This window comes from Erithacus rubecula (assembly GCF_903797595.1).
Source record: "Erithacus rubecula genome assembly, chromosome: 1".
NCBI lineage: Eukaryota > Metazoa > Chordata > Aves > Passeriformes > Muscicapidae > Erithacus > Erithacus rubecula.
This window is the reverse complement of record NC_136658.1, coordinates 32658245-32682959: the sequence shown is the minus strand read 5'-3', so window position 1 is coordinate 32682959 and position 24715 is coordinate 32658245. Positions and strand designations below refer to the sequence as shown.

General features: G+C 38.5%; 1 protein-coding gene across 12 annotated transcripts in view; it reads right to left on the bottom strand.

Annotated features, from left to right (window-relative positions):
* DLG2 (discs large MAGUK scaffold protein 2) overlaps positions 1 to 24715 on the bottom strand; it is a 966889-nt gene that overhangs the window by 31385 nt on the left and 910789 nt on the right. For all 12 annotated transcript variants that reach the window (XM_079303594.1, XM_079303596.1, XM_079303599.1 and 9 more), the window contains 2 exons: positions 17420 to 17596; positions 7908 to 7983 (listed from right to left, as the gene is read on the bottom strand). In XM_079303594.1, coding sequence (XP_079159720.1) covers positions 7908 to 7983; positions 17420 to 17596 — 253 coding nt within the window. The remainder of the gene's footprint in view (positions 1 to 7907; positions 7984 to 17419; positions 17597 to 24715) is intronic.

The following is a 24715-nucleotide window of genomic DNA, read 5'->3' as shown; positions in this document are numbered from 1 at the left end:
GTGGGCTTGGACCTAGCCAAGCTCACTGCAGCCAAATGGGCAGTGTGAAGCTCTTCTCCTCCCTCAAGTCCCCAGCTGGAATTAGAAAGTGTATTTGATATTTGGCAATGTTGGCTTAAATGCTCTTCTACTCAATTTTTTTTCCCTGAAAAGGAACTTTCCCACTTAGAGCTGATGTATGCCCTCAGTTACTGATTACTCTGATAAATCTTTGTGCATGTGAGTCTGTCCCAGCACTCTCTGCAAGAACAATGTCAGGAGAGCCCCAGCCATCAAAGGTAGCATAGTGTGCACTTGGCAAAGATTTGGGACTGCCTGATCACCCAGACCCACAGGTTTTCCTACAGCAGGTCCTCCTGTAGGATATTTATCCACTTGAACTTCATTCCTCAGTTATGATAAGGTATTTTCTTAAATATTTTTTAGAACTCTGATTCTCAGACTGTTGGTGCTTCTTCAGGTTTTAAAATGAAATTGAAGATTTTGGTCTCTATGCAGTCTTTTGAATTAATTTCACTAACAAATAAAGCTCCAGAAGGTGTTGGTTATCTGTGCTATTAAAAAACCACCAGCTTGCTAATTTATTTGTTTTTTATAAACATTCATGCAGTCAAATGCTGTGCACTTGATTGCAAATGCAAACTACTGCATTAAATGGACCACTGCACAAAATAAGTTACATAAAGACCTTCATTCATCTTACTTTCTTACGGAATAGTAATGAAAGATTTACAATACTTACATGCCTTCAAACTGTACTTATGGAAAGATAGTTGGACAATATAATATTTTGAACTCCTCTTTTGAGTTAGAGTGACTGGTGTAGCAGGTTGAATTATGGCAAAGGTCTGGCTCAGCAGACATAAATCATACCAGGCTCTTAGTTTTAATTGAATATATAGATTTATTTAGGCCTCACAGTTAAAATAAATAAAGGCATGGGCAAACAAACCCAAATTCAATCTCTAAGAGACTGGTTTAAGGTTTGTTTAGGAGGTGAAGCTCCCACATCTTGCAGTCCCACAAGCAGGATATCAAATTAGATGGACTGTGGCAGTTTTTGAGTCCCTCTACCTTCCAAACATGGTCCCTGAGTCACACTAAGGCAATCACTGAGCTGCTTTAATTCCACTGAGTCAGAAATAAAGAGTGAAATATAGATCATGTCTCTCCTGGATGAGTGTTGACACTTCTGGATCTTTGTGTGATATCTTACTAGAAGAAAACATTCTCTTCCCAATTATTTGACAATTATCTACTGCCAATGATAAATATTTTCTTTTCGAACAATTTTTTAGAAAAAAAAAACAACAAGTAACTATGGCATTACCTATACTTCCTACTATTTAATTCAGGATATTAGACAGCAAGTTATAAAAATAGACCACATATGAAGTTCAACTCAGCACAAATTTCTGCTGGAACAGCTTAGAGGAAAAACAATTAACTCTCAGCTGTAAACTTTGGTATTTTACCTGTGCTAGCAAATTTTCACCATGTTATATTTAATCTGTGACTGATTTAAACTTTGCACTACATATCTTTATGTCAGTGACTCTCCTAAAAATTTCTCTTACCTAAGCAGGGATGGCACAAACGTCTTGTGGGATAGGAAGTACAGATACTATAGCCCCTAATATTATAGGGACTATATCCCCTATATTGTAGGGACCTCAGAAACAGTATTATCCTATAAATAAAACTCTATACAGTTACCAGAATTACAGAAAAACTTACAGAAAAACCCTGTAAAATCTATAAAATACATGTGTTCATACTGCTCATAACTGAAAAATTACTCTTTTAGCATTTTCTTGGAGTGAAAAGATGCCAATAGGCAGAAATATTTTTCATCATCTGGATAAGTCCAATGACAAATTCTTTATTTCTCACATTTTCTACTCTAATTCACTTTGCTTACAAATTGCTATATATACTATATATAGCAATATATATACTATACTATATATATTTCTCAATAAAATGAAATATGGAAAAGAGACACAAAAATTTTTTACGTCAATATTTTCTTTCAATTTGAAAGAAATTTTTTCAAATACTACACATTTACTGGATTTTTCAAAGAAAGCTACCAAAACATATTTCTTCACTTCAGCTGCCTAAAAACCTCAAATTTGACCTGACAGTTATTTTTTCATAATTTCTATAACTGATTCACCTTCTTAAAAACCAAGATTCTTTAACCCATACCAGTTCCCTGACAGAGCCAGCACTGTTACCATGACATAAATTAAAACTGAAGACTGTCTTGTCTTCCTTTATTTTTGACTGTACCTGGACCCAGCAGACATTATTATTATATTAGTGATGTCTTTGTAGAGTGTCTCAAGATAACCTGACACAACAAGAATCCATACAGTTAAATTTTTCTGGGTATGTGCTGTTTTGAATTTGATTTGATTACTTCAGCACATGAGTGAAACAGATGCTGATGACAGCACTATTTGTAATGCACCTCGGAGAAAAGCTGAGAAAAAGTATTCAGCTCAAGAGGAATGGTCAGGGCAGCCCAATATTGCAGGCTCAGGTCGATCCAAAAGTGCAGACAGCACCCACTGCCTGGCACCAGCTCCATCATGAAGTGTGAAGAGATGTGGAGGATGTGAAAATCCATGAAAGAGCAAGGGCAGTTGGACAAATTAGATTCAGATTTTCCTCCTTGTCCTGGCTTCAGAGAGGGGGGTGGACTTAAGTGCTGTGAGCGTGTGACCAAGTTGTACTTCTGTACCACAGACATCATCCCTGGGCTGTGTGGATTCAGCAGGAAAAGCTGGGTACCCTTTTCTGGCAGTCATCCAGTGGGAGAGGCTTATTTGGAGTTTAATTTCCTGCTGGTGTTAAAACCAGCACACTCCTATGTGGAAAGAAGTCATTTCCTCCCAAAAACAAGTTGTTCCACAAACAAGAACAATGCTGAGATCTGATTCTTCCACACCCAATGCTACCCCATTTCAGAGGTCTTGAAGTTTTTGACAGAACTTAAGTCCAACAAAGAGAAAAACATAGAATCATAAAATATCCTGAGTTGGAAGGGACCAACAAGGATCATTGAGTCCAACTCCTGTCCCTGCACAGGACATCCCCAAGAGTCACACCATGTGCTGAGAGCATTGTCCAAGCACTTCTTGAGCTCTGCCAGGCTGGTGCTGTGACCACTGCCCTGGGGAGCTGTTCCAGTGCCCAAACACCCTCTGGGTGAAGAACCTTTTCCTGATATCCAAACTAAACCTCCCCTGACACAGCTTCAGGCCATTCCCTTGGGCCCTGTCACTGTCACCAGAGAGCAGAGATCAGTGCCTGCTCCTCCTCTTCCCCTCATGAGGAAATTTCAACCTGCAATGAGGAATCCCCTTTGCCTCTTGGGAATGATGACCCTGTAAACTACAGACTGAATGCTAATGAGCTCTCCAAATCAGCAGCTTTTTGAACATACTCAGACTGTGGGTTTTTCCTCTACTTTCATGTTTGTCCCAATACCAATCACTTTAGGAAATCTGTTCATTGTGTCAAATGTCTTTAGAAAGGAAGTGCAAAGAAAGGTTGGTCAAAATCCACTGCATATGTGGAAAATTTGCATATGTGGAAAACTTTCAGATTATCAGATTATGGACTACAGAACTGCTCCTCCCTAAAGGTGGTGAATCTTTATGCTTAGAAAACTGAAGCCTAGGAAAGAACTAATGTTAGAAAAAATCTTCATTAGGCAGAGAGAGGGTATAGACAGCCTAATAAACTGTTATGCTTTTTTTTCAGTCAAGGATTAAATTGAGATAATTGCCTTTTTCTCTGCATTGATACACCCAGATCTGCCCTGGTAAACCACTACCATAGAGACCAGGGCAGGTGTGACTGCAGCTTCTGCTTAGTGACAGAGACAAATCTAATTTTCACAGACACTCACAGAAGAAGAAATAAAAACAGGGTTAAACTGCAGCAGTTCAGCCATTTCTAAGAATGAGGAGAGTGAAGCACTGAAGTGGGCTGTTTGGGAAGAAAATGAAATATCTGTTGTGGCAGGTCTTTAAGCAGAGATTAGACAAATCTGATATATAGGAAGAAGTTACAGACAAAGCCCTCAGAGCAGAGGTGACCACCTGAGGTTCCTAAAAACCAGTTTTGCTCTGTTTTGATGACTAGGGCTGAAAATATAATGATTTTCTAGAGAGTAAATGGTTTGGAAATACATGGGTTTATTTGTTTGGCTTTCCCCCATGCCCCCCTTAAAATACTTAATAAACTGTCAAAAGGTGTCCTCATATCAAGTTCTGTTTGTCCCTGGATTTTGACACTTAGAGGAGAGATGCAGAGGGTTCTGTTTGCCCCACAATACCAAATTTGCTATCTCAGTCAGATTTCCTTTCATGCCTCAGTGCAATGTTGCTAAAATGACAATAAAGCAAGAAGATGACCTTACATTTCAGGCATCTGTGGGATCTCTATAGAGAATCTGCACATTAAGAAATATTATTAAATGCTATCAAACTTCTGACTGTCGTAATAAATTAATTTGGAGGCAACTGAAGATGCTGGCTGAGTGTGATGTAGGTGATCTGCCTGGAATCTGAAAAGAACTGTGGATGACAAGCTCAGTGAATAGAAAAACACCCTAATGGGTAGTGATGGAGCAGTGTGCTGTGGGTCACAGCCCAGGGCCTGCACTGCTGATGAGCAGCAGAGCTGGGAGGGGTTTTGGAGGGATGGGGCAGGCACCTCATCCCTGTTCAGCACCCTGCTGAGCAGCCTCACTAGGCTAGGCATCATCTGGGAATGCTGCCCAGTAAACATGGGCTGAGTATCTCCTCACACTCTGACAGACACATTAGAAATGGAGATTGTGAGAGACAACCTTCATTTCACTGGGAAATGAAGTAGTATTTGTACATAAGACAATATTCTGGGGTCACTGTCCAGATAAGGTGTGAAATGAAAAGGCATATGGTATAAAAAAGCAGTTCTCTGTATAAAATTAAGTTTTATCTACCTGTTTCCTGATATTTCAACACATCTCTGGAAACAGGCAATATCCATAAATATTAATAAAACTGAGGTGTTGCTGAAAGTCTTTCTAACAGCTATGATTTCAAATGCAGAATATTTTCAAGAGACAGTCAAGGAAGTGTGTGTGATCTGACAGGGAGAAAAGCAAAAGGTGCTATTTTTGTCTCCTGAAAGACCTGTTGTAATTACAACAGTAAAGAAAAAAGCAGATTACTGGCTAATCTCCTCCCCCCCTGCAATATTTCTGTCACTTGACACTCTGTTTGATTCACTAAAAAATCTGAAAAGCCCTCAACAGCTGTGGGTTTTAGGATTAGAAAAGGAAAGGCTATTTTTGTTCAGTCTGAAGCCTGTGGTAGGGAGAGTTACCAAGAATTCAGCACTCTGTTTTGGTAGATACATAACCCTGTTCACAGCTACTCACATGCTCTGCTCCTTTTGGTGCAAAGGTGAGCATCTGAAGATACTTGGGATATGATTTTGAGTTCAACATAGAATAAAACACACTTTTAAATGAATTTTGTGCTTATATAACTTCTTTGGCTTCCTCTAGCAAAAATATCAGACATAAACATTGAGGCTGCTCCATTTTCCATTGATTATGCATAGACCAGTGAGCCCCAAAGAACAAGAAAGCAAATGCTTAGGAAATCATAACTGTGTTATCTTTTTTTTTTTTTTTTTTTTTTTTTTAAGTGTTTCCAGTGTCCTGGAAACCCTGTCCTTTGCTGCAGCAGAGAGTGGCTGTAGGGAACCAAAGCAGTGCTGTGGTGGATTTGATGCATCAGCCACCTTCAGTAAAAATTACAAAAAATGCTGAAGTTCACTACAACAGTTACAAGAATGAAGACAAAGGCTGAACTTGGTCAACACAAAAGAAGCACAAGTTTTGCTTGGTGAAATGAAACTGTTTATACCTGTATTTGTATTTTTTTCCCCTACTACACACGTTACCATCCTGAAACAAAAGTGTTTTCCTGGGCCTACTGCACTCCTGTTTACCTGGGCAAAATTTCTTCCAAAGTTGAAAAAAAAGCAAAAAAAGTAAATTGTGGGCTCTTAGACATTTTACACCACTTTTTTTGACACTGAAGGACAAATGGAAATAGTGACACCTGAAATCCACACACACATACTCAAATATCAATATTTGAGTGTGTACTCAAATATCTCATTTCATGTGGAAGGTTTGATCCCAAAAGGCCACAGTAGTCTTGCTCTGTAATTACACAATTTCCTAAACACTGAATTAAACACTGATGTTGAGTGGCTGGAAGATTAATATTACACTGATGACAAAAATGGAAAAACAATTTGGGGAATCAAGAGGCAATTAAATTCTTGACAGAGTCACTTGGAAAGGGACCATTAGTTACATGAATAAATTATTCCCCTGTGGTTTGGATAATATATGGGAAATAGACATTTAAGAAGTGATTTCATTGGCAATATAAAACTTATTATCCTTCAAAATAAGTGGCAACATTAATATACAGGGTTGCAAAGAGTGGTCATTTCAAACTAAGAAATGGAATTCTGATTCTGAAAAAATGCTATGAGATTCATCCGTCTTTTCTAACTGCGTTTTATTATATATTTTTTACCAAGTTATCTGCTAGTGCAAATAATGAAAAGTTCTAAGTGCCCTATAAATCTGAAAAACTTGTTTAAGTCAGTACAATAATTCTGCATTTGCACTGAATTCAGGAATTGTTCTGTAGAGCAGTGACAGGGAAGTATTTGCAAGTGTGAAATACTATTTTGCTGGCATGTAGAGACTTGGGAAGGAACTGCATGTCCACAGAAGAATTTCTTACTCTGCTAAGTTATCTGAAAGGAGATAATAAGGGAATTATTAGTATTACCCTTATGGAGGGAAACTGAAGGAAGAAGAGATTAAGAATGAGAATTTCAAACTAGGCAGAAGACCAAAGGATCAGCAGGTCTGGAAGGGACTTGCTGAACCACTTTGTTATTTCCCTTGCTAGCACCTAGCTATGGCACACAGTTTTAGCCCTGCTGTTTTCTGCAGCCAAGCAGCACTTTTCCCTCATGGCTGCTGAGTCTGTGTCTCCTAGTTTGCTCACAGAAGCCCTCAGTTGTAAATTCCAAACATGCCAACTGGACGGGTTTCAAAAATAAATCCTTGCAAATGTCAAGTATTCACTACTGCTACAACCACAAGCTACACTTCAGCAGAAAAATATACCTTAGCAGCCAGGACTGTGGGCATTTCTCATGCTGAGGCACTTGCCAGCCAGATGGCAGCAGGCAGGATAGTAGCCATCAGGCTAACAAGAACTACTGACTTGGGCATAGTAGAGCAGCTCTGGGAAGAGGCAACAGCAGGAATGCTGTTCTGTCCAGGCAGTGCTGGTGGAATGGAACTTGCACATTTTGTGTTGTTTGGCCACTGTGTCTGGTGTGAAACACACCTGTGTTCAATGTCTGTCACAACTGTCAAAGCAGAACACCCAAAGCCTATTTTCTCTCTGTCCAGGACTCTTTAACTTACAGCCTTTGGCTTGTGGTTTAACAGCTTTTGAAACCAGGGAATTTATGCTTCTGACCTTATTTCATTAAACTGCATTAATTTTTAAAGTCTTTTCTTCTCTATCCATCATTTAATTAAAATCACAGCTTTCATGGAATGCTCTTTATTTTCTTATTATCTTCCCCTAAGGAGACACTGTCATTCAGTATTATTAAAAAAAGAATATTTAATTACTTCAAATATTATATCATACCAATCTCTGATCTACATTTCACTGTACTGCAGGTCTTGGGTTGCAACAACCTAAATATTCCTATGTTGCTAAAATTTTTTCTGCTGTATATAAAACAGTTGCAAAGTGTAAAAATTGCAGAAGGTTTCACTGTTTACCTACCCCTTTAGCATCAATTACACCGGGCTTCGCGTTGAATTTCACCGTCTTCAAACGTGCCCGCTCCTTCCTTTCAACCCTGGGGAAGAGAAAACACAAATGAAGAAACACACGTTGATTATAGCAGCATTTTGTGTGAAACATTTGATACCTGCTCTCCCAAGACCACTGGCAGTTTGCTATACCTAAAGTAAACATTGAAGGGAAATGTCATACATGGAAAAGGAGAGGTCACTTCCTCAGCCAGGCTGCTGCTTTCTGGCAGATGCAGGACTGGGTTTGAGGAGTCCTGGCTGCCCTACACCAGCACAACAGCCCTGCCTCTCAACAGACATGGGAGTCCTGGAAAAGCATCCTGGGGACAGATTTACTCTCTCTGATTTAAGCTGTTCAAAAATCAGGCAGCATTTAGAGTTCTACGGTCAGAGGAATGAAACAAGGACATGTCCTTACTCACCTTGATTAAAATGGACATTAATTTATAAGTGATGTTTCCTACCTTTGCAAAATCATCTACAGAATCTATCATTGATTGGCTCGAGTGAAAAAATCTGATAATCTACCTGAAACTGAAACTCTATTTATCTAACCCTGGGGATTGCTCTAGGAAATCTCCATTGAATCCTGCAAAGCTAGATTATAAGAGACATTAGAATACATTCCTGCAAATCTCCTGCTTTCTAAGCCTGGCTAGTAGGAATTCATAATTTCTGATAATTATCTTCCAAAATACAAACTCTAGTGTTTTGACAGAATGATAATTAACACAACATATTTCCTTCTGTCTGAGTAGGCTTATATATGCCCTCCTGAAACACAGTGAACGCTGGTTACTATAGCTACAGCTTAAATTTAGATTAAATGCATTTCTCTGTAAGTGTGGGATATTCACGTGGAAACAGCTCAAGTGCATTTTTCAAACTAAATCTATGTTATTAAAAACACATGAACAGTCTCAAACTTGAACTAGCAGACGAAGTCCCTTGGTAATACTGGTAAGAAATGAAGACTTGAGGCTGTGTAATTGCCTAAATAGGATTGAGGCTGTGTAATTGCCTAAATAGGATGGATGCCTTCTGAGGAAATAATTAGCACAAATGAACACAATATTCTACTTATTAATCTGTATTAACATTTAAACTAATTCCAGCCCTGCCTAACTTCCTAAAACATCTGCTTTTAACTTAATTTCTTATTCACTGCATAAAGAAATTGGGAAATTAACCCTGAAGAGTGAATCTTACTTATGAAGTTTGTCATAATTGAGTTAGCAGCCATGGAGTCATCACTGCTTTCTAGAGGCACAGCAGGCAGATGAGGAGCTGCAGAAGCATTCTGCATGGCTTTAAGAAGTATTTAAGTAATGCCATTAAGTGCCATTATTCCTTCAGGCAAACATAACAACAATGTTCATATATGCTCAGCATGCTTACTGAATGTTCCAAACATTTCATCATCTGGCACTGCATTAAATGTAGCACGCAATGCTGCCTCCCATTGCAATTTGTGTGACACCTTCCACACTAAAACTGTTCTCAGTTACTTATAATATAGCTGAAATGTAAAATTACAAGCTGAAATGCTCTTTGTCTCAGGCTGACTGCACTACTGCTGCTGTCTGAAATGTCAGGAAAATGGGTCAGCTGTCAGAAAAAGGCAAGGACAAAATAAATGGGTTTGCCCAATTTACAATATAATCTTAAAGTTCTTCAGCTCAGGTGCTCTATTGCCTTTATGTCTTTGGTCTGGAATTTGCATTGTGGCAGTGGGTTGCTCTGGTGTTAGGAATATGCCTCTACTTTTCATGAAGGAATGAACCTAAATTTCTGAAAAGCTTTAGTTTTACATGCTCTGGAGAATTGGAATTTTAGCTTTGGTTCTCCAAAGATTTAGTCTGTGTTGAAATGGTCAGGGGGCAGGACTTCAGTGAACTAAGATATTCTTAGAATTTCTCATCTAAGCTACTGGGCATTTTTGCCAGACAATAGACAAGAGCTAAAAAGGGAACTAAACTGGTGCAGATACAAAGTTTTGAATCTCTGTTTTTTTAGATTTGTTGATCCAGCACTTAGAAAAGGCACTTTAAAAAGGAACACTAATTCAAACACTTTTATCCCTTGTTTGTAGGTTTATAATTTTTATATTTAAAGAAAAATAAACCTGACAATCTTTTTTTTTTTTTTTTTTTTTTTTTTTTTTTTTTTTTTTTTTTTTTTTTTCCAAGAAGAAAGGAGTTTGGGTCCAAAGGGTTATTTGCAGCAGCTGACACTGTGAATGTCTAAACAGCACATGAGTGTAAATTCCTTACATTTTTTTAGTTGACAGCAGCTGACCACCATTTGAACATTTTGATCCATCAGCTGAAGAAATTGCTTTTAAAGAAAGAAATGTGCTTACTTAACATGGCAACCAGTTTTCTATCATCACTGCTGGACAAAGCAGAATCATGGGGAGCTGTGCAAAAACATGAAGATAGGGCAGAACTCTATCTCCCAGATTTGCAGAGCCCAGACTTGCAACCCTGACCTGCCTGATGTACACATTGCTGCCAGGACCCTTCCTAATGACATATCTGCCTGACAGAGCTATGCCTAAGGGATAAGGAAAGCATGGCTGTGATTTCCAAAAGGACTTCCCGGCTAAGTCCCATTTTCAGAAGTGCCTGGGGGTGGAGGGGGAGGGTCATTGAAACTCGAAGAGTTTTCAAGAAATTTTCCAAGAAACCTACATCCAGCATTCAAACATGACTGGAGCTGAAAAGCTCCTATGTGGAGACAGTAACACCTAGCACAATTTATGGGGATTTCACCTCCATCTTCCCACCCACTCTCCAAGTACAGCTGTGTGCAGAAACTGTTGTGCACAGTGGAATTATCTAAGATCATCTGAGATCTGGGACAGTTCGAGTATACTCTGTATCCTCACTTTCTCTTGAAAACATTCTTGGTGGTAGATACCTCTTGGCCCTTTTTATTTCAGAAATAGTCATGATTCACTCTCATCTTCCCATGTAAAGCTAGAGAAGTGGAGCAGTAGATTGAAAATATACTTCAACCATCAGTGTTTCCTCACTAGCAAGTTCCAGATTTCAGTTCTTTAGGATATGGTTCTCTTCTTACTCTTCTGAGGAACTAATTAATATGATGCAACATTCACTGCAATGCAATGTCTGTCTACTTTTGTATTTCTGGGTACACACAGCTGTTGAAAAAGGGCCTGTGGGATTTTTCAAAATGAAACTCAGTTCTTCATAAATGCTGCAAACAAGGAAAAATCAAGTATAACTCAACAAGACATGAACTGTGATCACACACTGGTGGACCACAGGGAGTTTTGTCAGTGCCTTCCTAAAAGCACTAATCTTCACTAAGTCTTCACAGTGGTGATGTAGAATATCAAGCAAGAAATGCTTTAGTCTTCAACAACAGTGTTCATCATTGATGTAGAACACAGATGCAATTTGCAAACTTGTTTCTAGAATGAAATAAAACAGCAACAGTAGCCTAATTTGCACAGATTTGGCATTGAGCTGTTTTGCAGGATGAAAGTTGTTTCCAAATCCAGCATGAGTACTGTAGTGAGGAGAGTTAGAAAATACAAGGATGCAATGTAAAATAGATACTTAAAAGACTTTGCTATGTCTCCTTTTCTGCTTCACCATTTCCAGGTTGTCTGCACTGTATTTGTTCTGCCTGCCTATCCAGTGAAAGATAAGTGAAAATATGTATATTTTTATGTATATATATATTTATATGTATGTATAAAAATGCATATGTATATACACTATTTATAGTTCAAATATGTTGTCTCAGTTCATAGCTTTTTATTGCTTCCATCTCTGTAAGATGTGAGACCTGAGCTTACCAAGAGATTCCCATTCTCAAAATTATTTTGAAGCATTCCTGAAATGGCATTTTTGCTCCAAACATACATTTTTCAGTAGGAGAGAACGTGCTCTGGTTCAGCTCTCCATCTGCAGTGGCTTGCTTATAGAAAGCAGCTCAGCTGGTCAATATTTATGAAGAATAGACCTAATGACATTAGGAAGTGACTTCTCATAAAATTGTAGCACAACCTTATTCTATCTAAAAGCTAACAGCTGTTTTCCTTCAGCACAGAAGTTTCACATCATTGCAAGAGCACAGGAAGTTTATACCTACACATGCATACAAATTTCATTCCATATTAAATTTTTCCAATTAGATTACTGAGTATAGACAGATTGTTTTAGACAAGCTTATCTGATTATGCCATCTTAAAAAGTTTTATCATTTAGGGATTAAAATGTTAAGGGTTATTTAGAAAGGTAGACAATTTATAGGAAACCATTAGAAATAAAAATCATTTGAGTGGATAAACATGCCCTTCTGCCAAGCTGAGCAGAACAACAAATTTAAGATGGCTTTTCACCCACAGGGACTTCTGTGCTGGAAAAACCTCTTGTTCCTTGTCCTTAGATGTTTGTGAAACATTGGATTTTATGTACTTTTCCTCCCACTTTGCTCTGAAAGGAGAGCATGGCTACATGCACTTGTGGGGAGAATGTTGTCTATTTGAGAACACAAATATCAGGCTGGTATTATTACAGCTGGTAATAACAGATATACAAGTTGCATAACATTTGGCAGTCAGATGTACTTAAACTACCTGAAAATGGGTATCTTACAATGATGCCCAGTCTGTCAGCAGTTTTGTGACTGCACATCTGAAGACAAGAGAAAGATGAGTGTAATTATTTCAGTGTTTTAAGGCCAAAGCCTTGCTGGCTGCAGAGGGAGCAGTAGTAAAAGTGGTGAGAATTTATGCTCAGCCCTTCTGGGGCAATCTCTATGAAATCTCAGGCTGCATTCCAGACCTACAGACTCAAGTCAGGCAGGTAAACACACACCAGAGAAAATACTGAGGCTTGACATTTGTGAGGTGGGAGGTTGCTGTTGTGGAGGGCTTGTCCCTCTGCAGAGACTGAGCAAGAAAAAAGTGAAAAGAACTGGAGGTGTAAAATCAATGCTACAGCAAATTAAAATCTATTTACTATTGAATTAGAGCATCTGTCTAGGAATGAAATACACTCTTACATATGCATATTGGTTGCAAGCATTTTGTTCATTCCCTTTAACTAACGTGTTTCCATAGGGAGGGAATCTTGTATATGGGCTGCTCAGCTTGCTGCTGCCCTTTTATAGGAAGCTGATTTTTTTTGTATGGGTAGCAAGAAGGGTAATGAGGCAAATAAAAATTCTCATGATCAAAAGCACAAATTATGTGCAAACCCTAATCTAAATCTATCTATCTATCTATCTATCTATCTATCTATCTATCTATCTATCTATCTATCTATCTGTAAAAAAAAAAATCCATTGTAAATCTAATTCTACTGGTCATTCTAGTATAAATAGCAATTTTCTTTTGGGCAGATGTGGAACCAAGAGACATTTGGTCTGAAATGCTGATTAATTAATTAATTAATTAATAGATGTATTTGCTGATGGTTAAACCACAACTGAAGTGATTTGCAACCTCTCATCTGAAGTCCTGTGCTTCCCAACACCAACATAATACAACAGCAACTGTATATAATTTTATTTGGTTTCTACCCAACTAGCTACACAGTCCTGTGGTTGAGAACAACAGCAATAGTCAGACAATAAATACACACTGTCAAATGGACAAAATGCTGTTTTCAGGTGTAGAAATGGTTGCAATTATATTTAAGAACTGCAGGGTACTTAAAATTTAATTTTCTTCAATCTCCACAGAGGTCATTGGCTCACTGCTCCGTGAGATTTGGTCCTTGCACAGATCAGTGGAGAAACTTGGGGCCACCCTCACTTCTTTGTGCTGCTTCTTTCAGTAACACCCTTCCAGCTGCCCTCCAAAACTCTCACTTAAAGCCTGACTTGGCAATTTAACTATAAACAAGGCAACAAATCCACATGTTGGCAGAAGCATTGAAATCTAATGATAAAAACCCTTTCAAACTCTATTAAATCACTAAGAGGTAAAGTCTGGTAATGTATCCAAAAACCTGGAGAGACTAATGAGTGGCAGAGCTCCCCTATAATTCTAAATTATGATATTTTTTGCTGGTATAGCACACAAGTCATAGAGGAGAAAAAGAGTAAGGAGTCTTGATTAATCATTCCCAATTTCTCTAATCAGCTCATGCTAAAATGTCATTGTATGATGGACTCTCCTGTAAAAAAAATTAAAAACCTAAACACGTGGAAAGCAATTACAGTAATTACCATTCCACAGCACCTCAAAGAAGAATTATGATGTAGTTGTTAGGACTTTGTTTGTTTATATACTCATTGATATATATTTGTATACACATATAGATAGATATATATTTGTACACACACACACACACACACAAAAGTGTATATATAATTGCATTGAATTGAATAAAATTGATTGAATCACTGGTTTTCAGAGCTATTCCATAATGATTTCACTTATGGGAAATGCAAGAATTGTATCTTAGCTGTTGCTGGACAGAAGTTAAGGTAAGTAGAATAAGACAGAAGTAAAGCAGACAGCTAAAAGACTCAACATGGCACTAATACTTCCTGTATCTGTGTAGCCTCACACTGACCAAAGTGTAAAAAAAAAAGTTGCACTACCACAGGATGATGTTCCATATGCAGAAAAAAAGGATCTAAACACAAAAGAAAACCCTTCCAAGCATAATCCCCCCAAACCCCCAAGACCCTAAAATAAAAGAACAGAAATGACTTGGGGATTGCAAAATACAATACAAATGCAGGACAAGCCCAACAAACAGTTACAAATGTTCATATCTTTCTTTCTCTTTCTTTTCTTTCTTTCTTTCTTTCTTTCTTTCTTTCTTTCTTTCTTTCTTTCTTTCTTTCTTTCTTTCTTTCTTTCTTTCTTTCTTTCTTTCTTTCTTTCTTTCTTTCTTTCTTTCTTTCTTTCTTCCTTTCTTCCTTTCTTCCTTTCTTTCCTTTCTTTCCTTTCTTTCCTTTCTTTCCTTTCTTTCCTTTCTTTCCTTTCTTTCCTTTCTTTCCTTTCTTTCCTTTCTTTCCTTCTTTCCTTTCTTTCCTTTCTTTCCTTTCTTTCCTTTCTTTCCTTTCTTTCCTTTCTTTCCTTTCTTTCTTTTTCACAATATTTTACTGCCAGATAAAACACTTGCTGTATTATATACAAAGCAATGCCTATAGAAATAGTCCCATATAAACTATAAGAGACATGGCATGCTCTATTAACAGCTTAAATGAGGATTTCCATGCTGTATCTGCCTATATTTGGTCAAATGAATTCCAGGACTACTCTGTTTTAGATTAATCCTCTTACAGCCAATATCCCACACCTGCAGAGGAAATTCAACTCTGAATTAGCACAATCTGGCAAGTATGATTAGCTTTATTCTCTCTAACTCAGCCCTGTGTGTGCTGATTGCTCATCCTCCCCTTGGGTGGTGTAAATGACTGCAGAAGATGCTGGCAAGAGCACATCAGTCTCAGACTCTGAGGAACCATCCAGAACCCACAGAAAGGAAACAATACTCACTTTTTCAGTGAATACTGGAAAAAATAACCTTGTACAACTGAAACCTTTTATGAAATAACAGCAACTTCCTCCCACTCAGCTCAGGTGTATCATTACATTAATGCAGACAGAAAATCCGATACCATTGATTTTTCCAGGCCACTCAGCTTCTCTAGTGAAGAGTAAGGATGACAAGTGGAGAGCATGGTAACTGTACCTGCTTCTTTTAAAATTCAAGACTCTTATTTTTAGGTTCTAACCAACCTACTTTCATATAGTCTCTTATTTTTTTAAAAATTATTCTGTTTTCTCCCAATGTTTCCTAAGCCACATCTTATTCCTAGACTCTATTATATGTCTGATCTTGACTAGAGAACCTCTACCCTTTGTCCTTGAAAATACCACTGTGTGAGTAACCCAATAAGCTTCAGGCACACACCACTTTTCCACTTTACAGGATATACAATTCCACATTTTCATTACCTGCTTTGCTTTGTCCTTTTCTCCTCTGTAGTTGTTTTATTATGTATGACATCTTTTTGCACCTTTTCATAGTAGGCACTACACAGCAGTGAGCTTTGTGCACATACTTTCCTTAGCATTAAATAAACTCCTCTCTCTTCCCATGTATGGTCTAATCATATAATTGCAGCAGTATTTACTGTAGCAATGAATAGCAGGCAATTATTCCTTTTTCAATATCTAGAGACTAAGTCTGGTTAATGGGCACATTTTCCATCTTGAAACTTTCAACGTGAACTTATAACCTAACCTTTTATTTCGATCTATTACACAACACCAAAATTGCTCTTCACTGAAAAACCAGGTGTAGATGCTATTCAAGCATGATCATTAGAGAAATTAAGGTCTTTTCAGGGCTCATGTCAACAAGGTATTTGATGGCCTTTTAGTTTACTTTTAGATGATTTAGAACAATGAGTACAATAAGCTCTATTAGTACCTTGGCTAATTCTCTGGAAACAGCAGCAGATGCTCGAGGGAGCATCAAGCATGCCATTTCCCCATTATAAAAACTGGTCATGATCATTTTTACACTAGTGCTAAAGCAGAAATAGCTAATAGGAATAGAAAGTTTATACAGCATTGCTGCGAAAGAGAAATGTAATGTGTTTTGACAGATTTTATTTTCCTCCTACCCTTTCAGTTCTTGACCTTTCTATAGCAACAATCAACACAGCCAGGAAGTAATACTGGCTTGTGTGCTACTTCTGATGCTATCAGAGACTTGTGGTCAATTTTACAAAAGCATCTAGGCAGAATAAACAATAGGAACAATGAGGGGGATTCAGATATCTGTTCTCTCTCTGAAAGTCACCACGAATCCATCACAGACACACAAAGACTCAGATTCTGCTTGGAGAGCAGATGAAAGTTCCTTCATTTACATTATATAAAAGATTTACTATGGTATTGATTATCCATCAGTTTCCAGGCAGGCAGAGATTAAGTTAACATATTTTGAAGCCAAAGATGACCATTATATAATTTAGCACCATATTTTACATCACACAGGCTGAAAAGTTTAATTCTATTGCCCTCTCAAAAGAGAGACAGACATACAGTCTTGATTTGAAAATGTCAAGACATTCATTACATCCTTCAGCAGTTTGATGCAATGGCTAATCACCCTGACATTAAAACATGTGCTCCACTTCAAATTCAGAGCAAATTCCCAGAGTTGGGTTCTGGTTATTCCTTTTTTTGCTGAAGCTCTTTAGTAGACAGCAATCTCACCTTTTTTACCCTTTTCTTTATGAAGTTACTAGTAATTGAGTCACCTTCTGAGTTTCTTTTCAGTACAGTTATAAACAGCCTGAATGTTTTCAATCTCACAGCAAAAATTGTGTCTTCCAACTCTTGAAATACCTGTGAGATTTTCCTTTACTGCCCCCAGTTTTTCAGTAGATTGACGCCCCTCATCTTTGGGAAAAAAAAACCCTAATATTTTAAGGTCAAAGAGGTAAGAAGGGGGAGGCAGCACTCACCTCCTCTTGCTGGGTATAACTCCCATCTCCTCACTGTCCCCCTCCAGAGTGACCCTCCTCGCCTGCCACCACTCGTCATCTGAGGCGTTGATGACGTGCAGGATGTCCCCATACTTGAAGCTGAGTCCTTGGCTTGGGAGGCCACTGTCTTTGCTCTTGTCATAGTCAAACATGGCTCTGTGAAAGGAAATAAAGACAGCAAGGCAGGTGATTAGATCAGCATGGGTACGTTTACTTCTAGTTAATCATATTTTATGTCACAGGTAACCCTTTCTCTTTTCCAAAAGGAAAGGCCCAACTCAGAGGAAAACTCTTTCCACTATGAAGCTAGTCTTTACAGAAGCCTCTTCTTTTTTCTCTTGTAAGATAAAGTGAATGGAAGTGAATGGCAAAATCTAAATTTTCAGCCTCTGCCTGGCACCTACCTCAGGGTAAATGTACCCTACTTTCTGACCCTGCACATGAATCCCAGCAAGTGCAGGTCACTCACTGGAGTTACCTAGCTAAAAATCCAGATCTTGATTTCTTACAGGAAAAAAAAAAATACTTGAGAATATTTTTCCCATGTAAAATATTGTTTGAAGATGACTGTCAAGAACTGATGTTTATTTCCTATAGGGAAAATAATATGATCATAACCCTGGCTGCAGAAATGTTTCATCAATAAAATCCCAAGAGGTGTCTAATAAATCCTTCTCTTTCATTGTCAGAAGGAAAGCCATGGCAATCTTTTCACCAGTAAACACTTTTGTGGGGAGGATTTGATGTAATTAATTGCTGTACATTCTAGTGTAATTGCAAAGAATGATTGTAGCAGTTTTTTGGGTAGATATAAAACACTCAAAACTACTTCTCATAATGAGGAGAACTTTAAAAGAAGTTATCAGAATTGTGACTGTGCAACCAAAATAATTTAAAGCTCTCATAAGCACCAACTGTGCATGGCAAGTCTGGTTCAGGAGGAGGGAAAATGCTATTTGAAATATGTCTTTTTTTTAAAGAGTTTAAAGTCTTGTACTAAAATCTTCAGAAATGCCCAGATAATTCCCTTCTCCAAGGATGAAAACTGCTGAATTTTACATAATCCATAAGCTTACTTATGCTTGTGCCTTTTATGGTAAATGTTCTTGGAATGCAAGTACTCTTTGGAAAAATTTAATGGCTTAGCAGTTGAAAAGCTATTTTAAAAACCTGTTTATATCTTATTAAATATTTACATTAATAAATGACTCTTACTGGTATGAGGTCATCTGCTGCTTCTCAACTACAGCTTTTTGTGAGGACATCTGATGAAGAAGCTCATAAATCCAGAAGCAGTTAAGTGCCATTACACACCTCTTCTTAACTAATTGATGGCACCAGATCCCTGGAAGATGGCAGTGCATATGCAAACAGGCACACAACACTTCATCCTGTGGGCACTGCAGTGGTCAGAGTTTTACCACTGCGCTGAACAATTCTCTTAAAAACTCACTGATTAATTGTGCACCTTGCCATGGAAGCTGTTCCACAGCTCCAAGCCCCTAACCACACAGTTGGCCATGCTGGATACTGGGCAGACATCATGCAATCCTGATTCCAGGCATAATTAAGTCACTCAAAACAAGGGACAATATCTTCTGTTACAGAGAATAAGCAAGACTCTCACATCCCTGATGCAAAACGTTCCCTGATGCCAAACTGGAAATACTCCATATTTGGCAAGTTCTAAGATGAAGGTTGTCTTTCAAAAGTTAAGGAGTAGAAAGTAAGACAATGATCTTTGCCCTTGAACAGATATTTGCACCTCAGAGCCCACATATTGACTTAAAATGAGTCTGCCAGCGTGCTGGCTGATGTTAACGATGAATGCAGATGGCAATGTTTGCTACTGACTTGCTTTGATTGGAGTAATCATGTGCATTGCTAATTAAAGTGAGATTAGAGATCTCAGACAAGAGACTTTTTGAGCACACTTTTCACTGAATGAAAGATTTTGTGGCTGATGCTCTACAGATGTTGATTACTCCATTAGCAAATGAAAATGACATGAGAGCTGACTTCAGTGATCTTTCCTAAACATTTCAAATTAAGAGTCAGGTCTTGGTAACAGCTGTATTTGAGCTTACAACTTTGATAACATTTCTGTCTCTGCAAAACATACTTTTGTGGTTGGCTGTTGGCCCCTGGAGATCTTCACTCCAGGCATTGTTGACTACTTTGGTCCCTTTAAGAGATGGCCATTTCCAATTTTCTACCTGATGAACACCACACAGTTCTGTCTGTGCTTGGTTTTGAAGATGTATGTAAAAATAACATCTCTGCATCTGTTGAGTGTCAACTGAAGTGATACAAAATGAATGCAGCCAGACCTCTTGCCTGGTAAAGGAGCTGGGCAGAGCAGACAGAAAAAGGTGTCTTTTTTTTCTTTGCTCTCATGTTTTTAGGCAATGACATCCAAGTCTTACAGGATACCATCTGCAAGCATTGAAACTTTCATCAGAGTCAAGGTCAGCTCTCAGCAAAGTCTAGTTGTTCTGTGCAAGCTTCTTCACCAGGATAACACACTAAGGGTATGTTAGACACCTTAGATAGGTTCTGACGTGCCAGGGAGAGTATGAGAAGGAAGGTTAAAAAATAGTAGCACTTTTACTGAATTTTATGAGTTGAGGACATAAGCAACACAGTCCAACAAGAAATTCTTGCACAGAGCACCTAACAGCCCTTTCTGAGAGATGAGCACCATCATTTCAGCTAGAGAAGGACAACTACTCTTCCAAATGAGATGTTTAATAGAAACAGGGTTATTCAAGTCATCCAGAGGGTTTAAAGCAAGAAGACATGTCACAATGCCTATGTCTCTGTGGGATGAATTAGAGGTATCTCCCCAGAACACAAGCACAGTAGTGCAGATAGTGGAGAGGCTGCTCAGCAGAGCTAGTGAGCTTTCTGCCCTTGCTAATGTGACTCCATGCTTTCATTTGGCTGAGGCTCCTTATTCATGGGTTGCTTGGGCAGTTCTTCACAGCACTGAGCTGTAAATCATTTTTAGTGTCTTTTACTTCAGTATTAAGGAATAATAATCTCAATAAACTTACAACATTTAAATGACATTTATCTAATAGTCTTAAACACTGACAGCTTTTTTTTTTTTCTTCACAGCTTATGAAAGTGCATCTTAAAGCACTGTTCTTTCAGGTGTTTTATATGCTGTTAGCTGCTTGCATCCACTGTTACGCCTTTTCTTTTTTTTTATCCTATAAGACAAAATCAAGAGCTTTCTCTGTGTCATAAGGCTTTTTTTCCAAGTCAGCTGACCTGGTCTGCTGTTGAATTGGGGTAGTCAATGTTTTATAACGAAGGAAATCAGTTTGAGTTATTTAACTTCCACTTTAGAGCTGTCACCAATGTTGTGATCACACCAGCATCAGAAGACTCCTGTTCAGTATCTTCTAGACAATGCATTTCACAAACAGGACCCTGCATTACACAGGATAGTGAATGCACTTTGAAGTTTTCAGTGACTACTATGAGCTGTAGATAAAATACTGGAATAGGGAACAGAACTTGCTACTAACCAGTTTAATAGCTGTGGTGAAATAATTATTTGGTCAGCTTAGTTGTCTTACTAGAAAAACAGCAACAGGAATTGGTGTGATTATCAAAGGCATAAGGTATATGCATCAAACTTCCATTAACACAAGTTTTTTGGTTTTTTTTCTCAGTTCTTGCCTTAGTTTAAGGAAAACTGTTTAATATCTGTACAACATCTTTAAAGTGAAAAGTGTCATTAAAATACCAAGTATTGCCATGAAAGGCTTGTTGAAAGCCTCATGCTTATAGAAAATTAAGAAAGTCCTGAGAAGTGAAGCAGGGAGTGCAAACATTTAGAAGCTGGCTATCACAAATATTTAAGAATATGTGAGCTTTGCTTCCCTGATATTATTCCAGACTTCAGAAGTGATCATTACACTAGACTAATCCCAGCAGGAATTTGGACAGAACCTAACAGGTTTTATTTTTGTGCTTGGGTGCTTCTTAATCATTTTTAGGCAGCCACATCAGCGTAAAACATGAGACAAGCATTTCACAACAGCACTCAAATTCATTGCTCAAAATGGTTTGAAATTGAAATACTGTCTTTACCAAGCTGTAATATACTGCCCAACATGCAGTGAGGTGTCTATGTGGCATGAAGGCCACCAAAACTGGGATATATTTTTTTCTTCCACTTGGCATAAATACTTCATTATTTGAGGCATTTCCAAAAGCTAAACTGCCTTGGGCTGTAAATTTCTATTCCTAATGACATCTATTCTTGCAGCTAGAGGAATAAATATTTGACAAAGAAAATATATTAGCTGTAAAAAAAAAAAAAAAAAAGAAAATAAATTCCTAGTGCAATCCCATATATTACAATCTATTGACATCCATGATGTTATATTGTTACCAGCATTTGTCCCATGAAAAATAGGATACAGAAAGACTAAGTGATCTTGCTAAGCCCTTAGCAGAAAAGGGAATTTGACAGAGAAACCTCTTAGCTTCCTCAGCTAATGCTGTAAACACCATCACAGTTAGTAGCCTTCATAATCTTCCTGACAAAGCAAGGGACATAACTGCATTTACAACACAGGAATATATTTTACCAAATACTTCTATATGGGCAGTGCAAAACCCCTAAATCTTCCACTCCTGTATCTATGGCCAGTAATTTGATACAATTCAGGTGCTGCTGGCAGCTTTATCTGCATCTCTGAAATTACCTTCCTCTTCTTCTGGCACAGATGGAGTGTGCACATAAATTTACAGACTGCTCTTTGCTATTCACTTGATTATGAAACGACAACAACATTTAGCAAGAGAGATTTTCAGCTGCTGTAAATAGTCCTAACTCTCCTGTGATCTGCCAGCATATCTGCATATGCACCACTAAAGGACATTCCTCTCTTCTCTGAAAATATATTGAACACTGATTCTCAGACATGAGATTTTATAGCATCATCCTAAGGGAGATGTATGTTATTCTCCTCACTCACCACATCTATCCCACCCTCTGCCCTATTCTTTTCTTACAAATGGGAAATCCAGTGCAGAGAGGTTTAATCATTTGCCTGGTTTTAGACAGTAACTCAGCATCATAGTCAGAATCAGACCCCAAGCTTCATAGCTGTCTTTTCTGCACTCAGTAATAAATGTATTTCCACCCACATGCAGGCTCAGCTTGAAGAAAAAATTAGAAGAAGATGAAAGAAACACTAATGTAATTCATTGCTATAGCTACAACAGAGAGCACAGTGTCTCCCTGATTGAAGCAGCCTTGCAAGGCAATTAAGATGCTATTAAAAGGGTTAAATTTTAGCATACTGGAAAATCAGTAAAGACTTTTAACTTCTCCTCCCAGCTTTGTTTCCATCTGAGGAAGCTGAACTGGTATGTGTGGAGCATACAAGAAAGGTTTCTCTCTCCTTGGGAGTTTGGGGAAGCTCTGAGATGCTCTTGCTGAGACTGGAGGCTGCTGGAATAGCCCCTGAGCCCAAGATGATTCTGTTGCACAGTGTCACCTCTGCTGAGGGAGAGGGAGGGGGGACTGTTGGGAAGAAATGCTTTTATTGGGAGAATACCACAGCAATGTAGTTTTAACAAAGTATGTCTGAATGTTTGACCTGTCACTCACAGATACCACGATTCCTGCTTTTTGCTTTTAATTTGCCTTATTTTTCTTTTACTTCTTTCAGTTTCATCTCCCCTTTTTTATTTTGTTTCTTTGCTTTTTTTACCCCCTCCTCCCTCCTCATATTAATGATGCTGTACCTCTTGATGGACCCCATGCCCTCAAGCTTGTCAGGCTGTTTGTGTTACCAAAATCAGTCATGACAAGGCAGCAGTGCAGCATGGTTGCCATCTTCCCTTTGGAAGTCAGCACTGATCAGGGACCACTGCCAGCAACAGTTTGGATGCTCCCAAGGTGGGCAGGAGTGCTGTGTCCAGCCGTGGGCACCTCAGCAGAAGGATGCAGACCTGCTGCAGTGAGTCCAGAGGAGACCACAAAGATAATCAGAGGTCTGGGGCACCTCTGCTATGAGCACAGGCTGACAGAATTGTGGTTCAGGCTGGAGAAGAGAAGGCTCCAAGGAGACTATTACAATTTTCCAATACCTCAGACACTACAAGTAAACTGGAGAGGGACTTTTTACAAGGACATGTAGTAACAGGATAAGGAAAAATGGGCTTTAAATTAGTAAGAGGGTAGGTTTAGGCAGTGAGCCATGGGGCATGCTCCCAGTCATGTGCAGTTCAGGGTGTTAGCATAGCTGCTCCTAAGGCACCTCCACTGCAGCAAATCCCACTGCACATCTGCAGCCAAGCCTTTTTCATTTGCTATCATGACACTTCTTTACTTCATTCAGCAATTTCTCCACTCAGTCCAAGTAGTTCCTTATTCTTTTCCTCCTAGTGGGAATTTGGCAGAGAGTTATGTCATGGATCTCAATGAAAAAAAGGATTGGAGACAGCAGCAATTAGTTCCAGAAAAAAATCACAAAGAAGAGGGATATATTTTCTTAATGATGTTTATCAGGAAAGAGGACTGCCATTTGTCCTCGGGGAATATTCTGCTCATTTTGGAGTTTCAAGCATGATGCTTAATGTCAGCTCTTATGAGCCAGTCTCTATGTTGCTGATGGGCTTTTTTGAGTTTTTAGCAAGTGCTCATATTCTGTGCAGGAAATGAGTTCTGCAAAATTTGTACAGAAAAATGTAAGTCAAAATTTTCAGAAGTATCAAACCAGGCTGTTGCACTTTCATGGTCTTGCTACACAACAGCATCCAATTCTCTATGTTAGAGGCAAAATATCTCATTGAGCAGGGACTGACACTTCAGGCTTTCAGTTGTGGACATGGACAGAACTAATATTACCCCCAGGTTTGCCTGGCTTTAATCCCTCCCAGCAGGAATTCTAAGGTGGCTAGAGACAGTAAAACTCCTTCATGCTTTTTCTTGTGCCAGCACAAGGGGAATTCCTTTCAAGGAAGACACTTTTTATTTCTTTGGTATTTTACAGGGCATAAAAGACCCAAACAGAATTCCCTTCTGCTTGCAAACATCTGAAATCAAGCTGTGTGCATATGCTTACCTTACCGTAATTTACTGACTAGGAAAATCTGGCTGCCAGTTTCATCTCTGATAAACAGAAGCTTTTAAATATATCTGCATGGGACTCAATGCAGTCTAGAGCCTCAGCTTTGAGGTTTGCTTTAAACAGGGAGACTGCCCTGGATCTGAACAGATTAAATTCAGCCTTAGGCATTTCTATA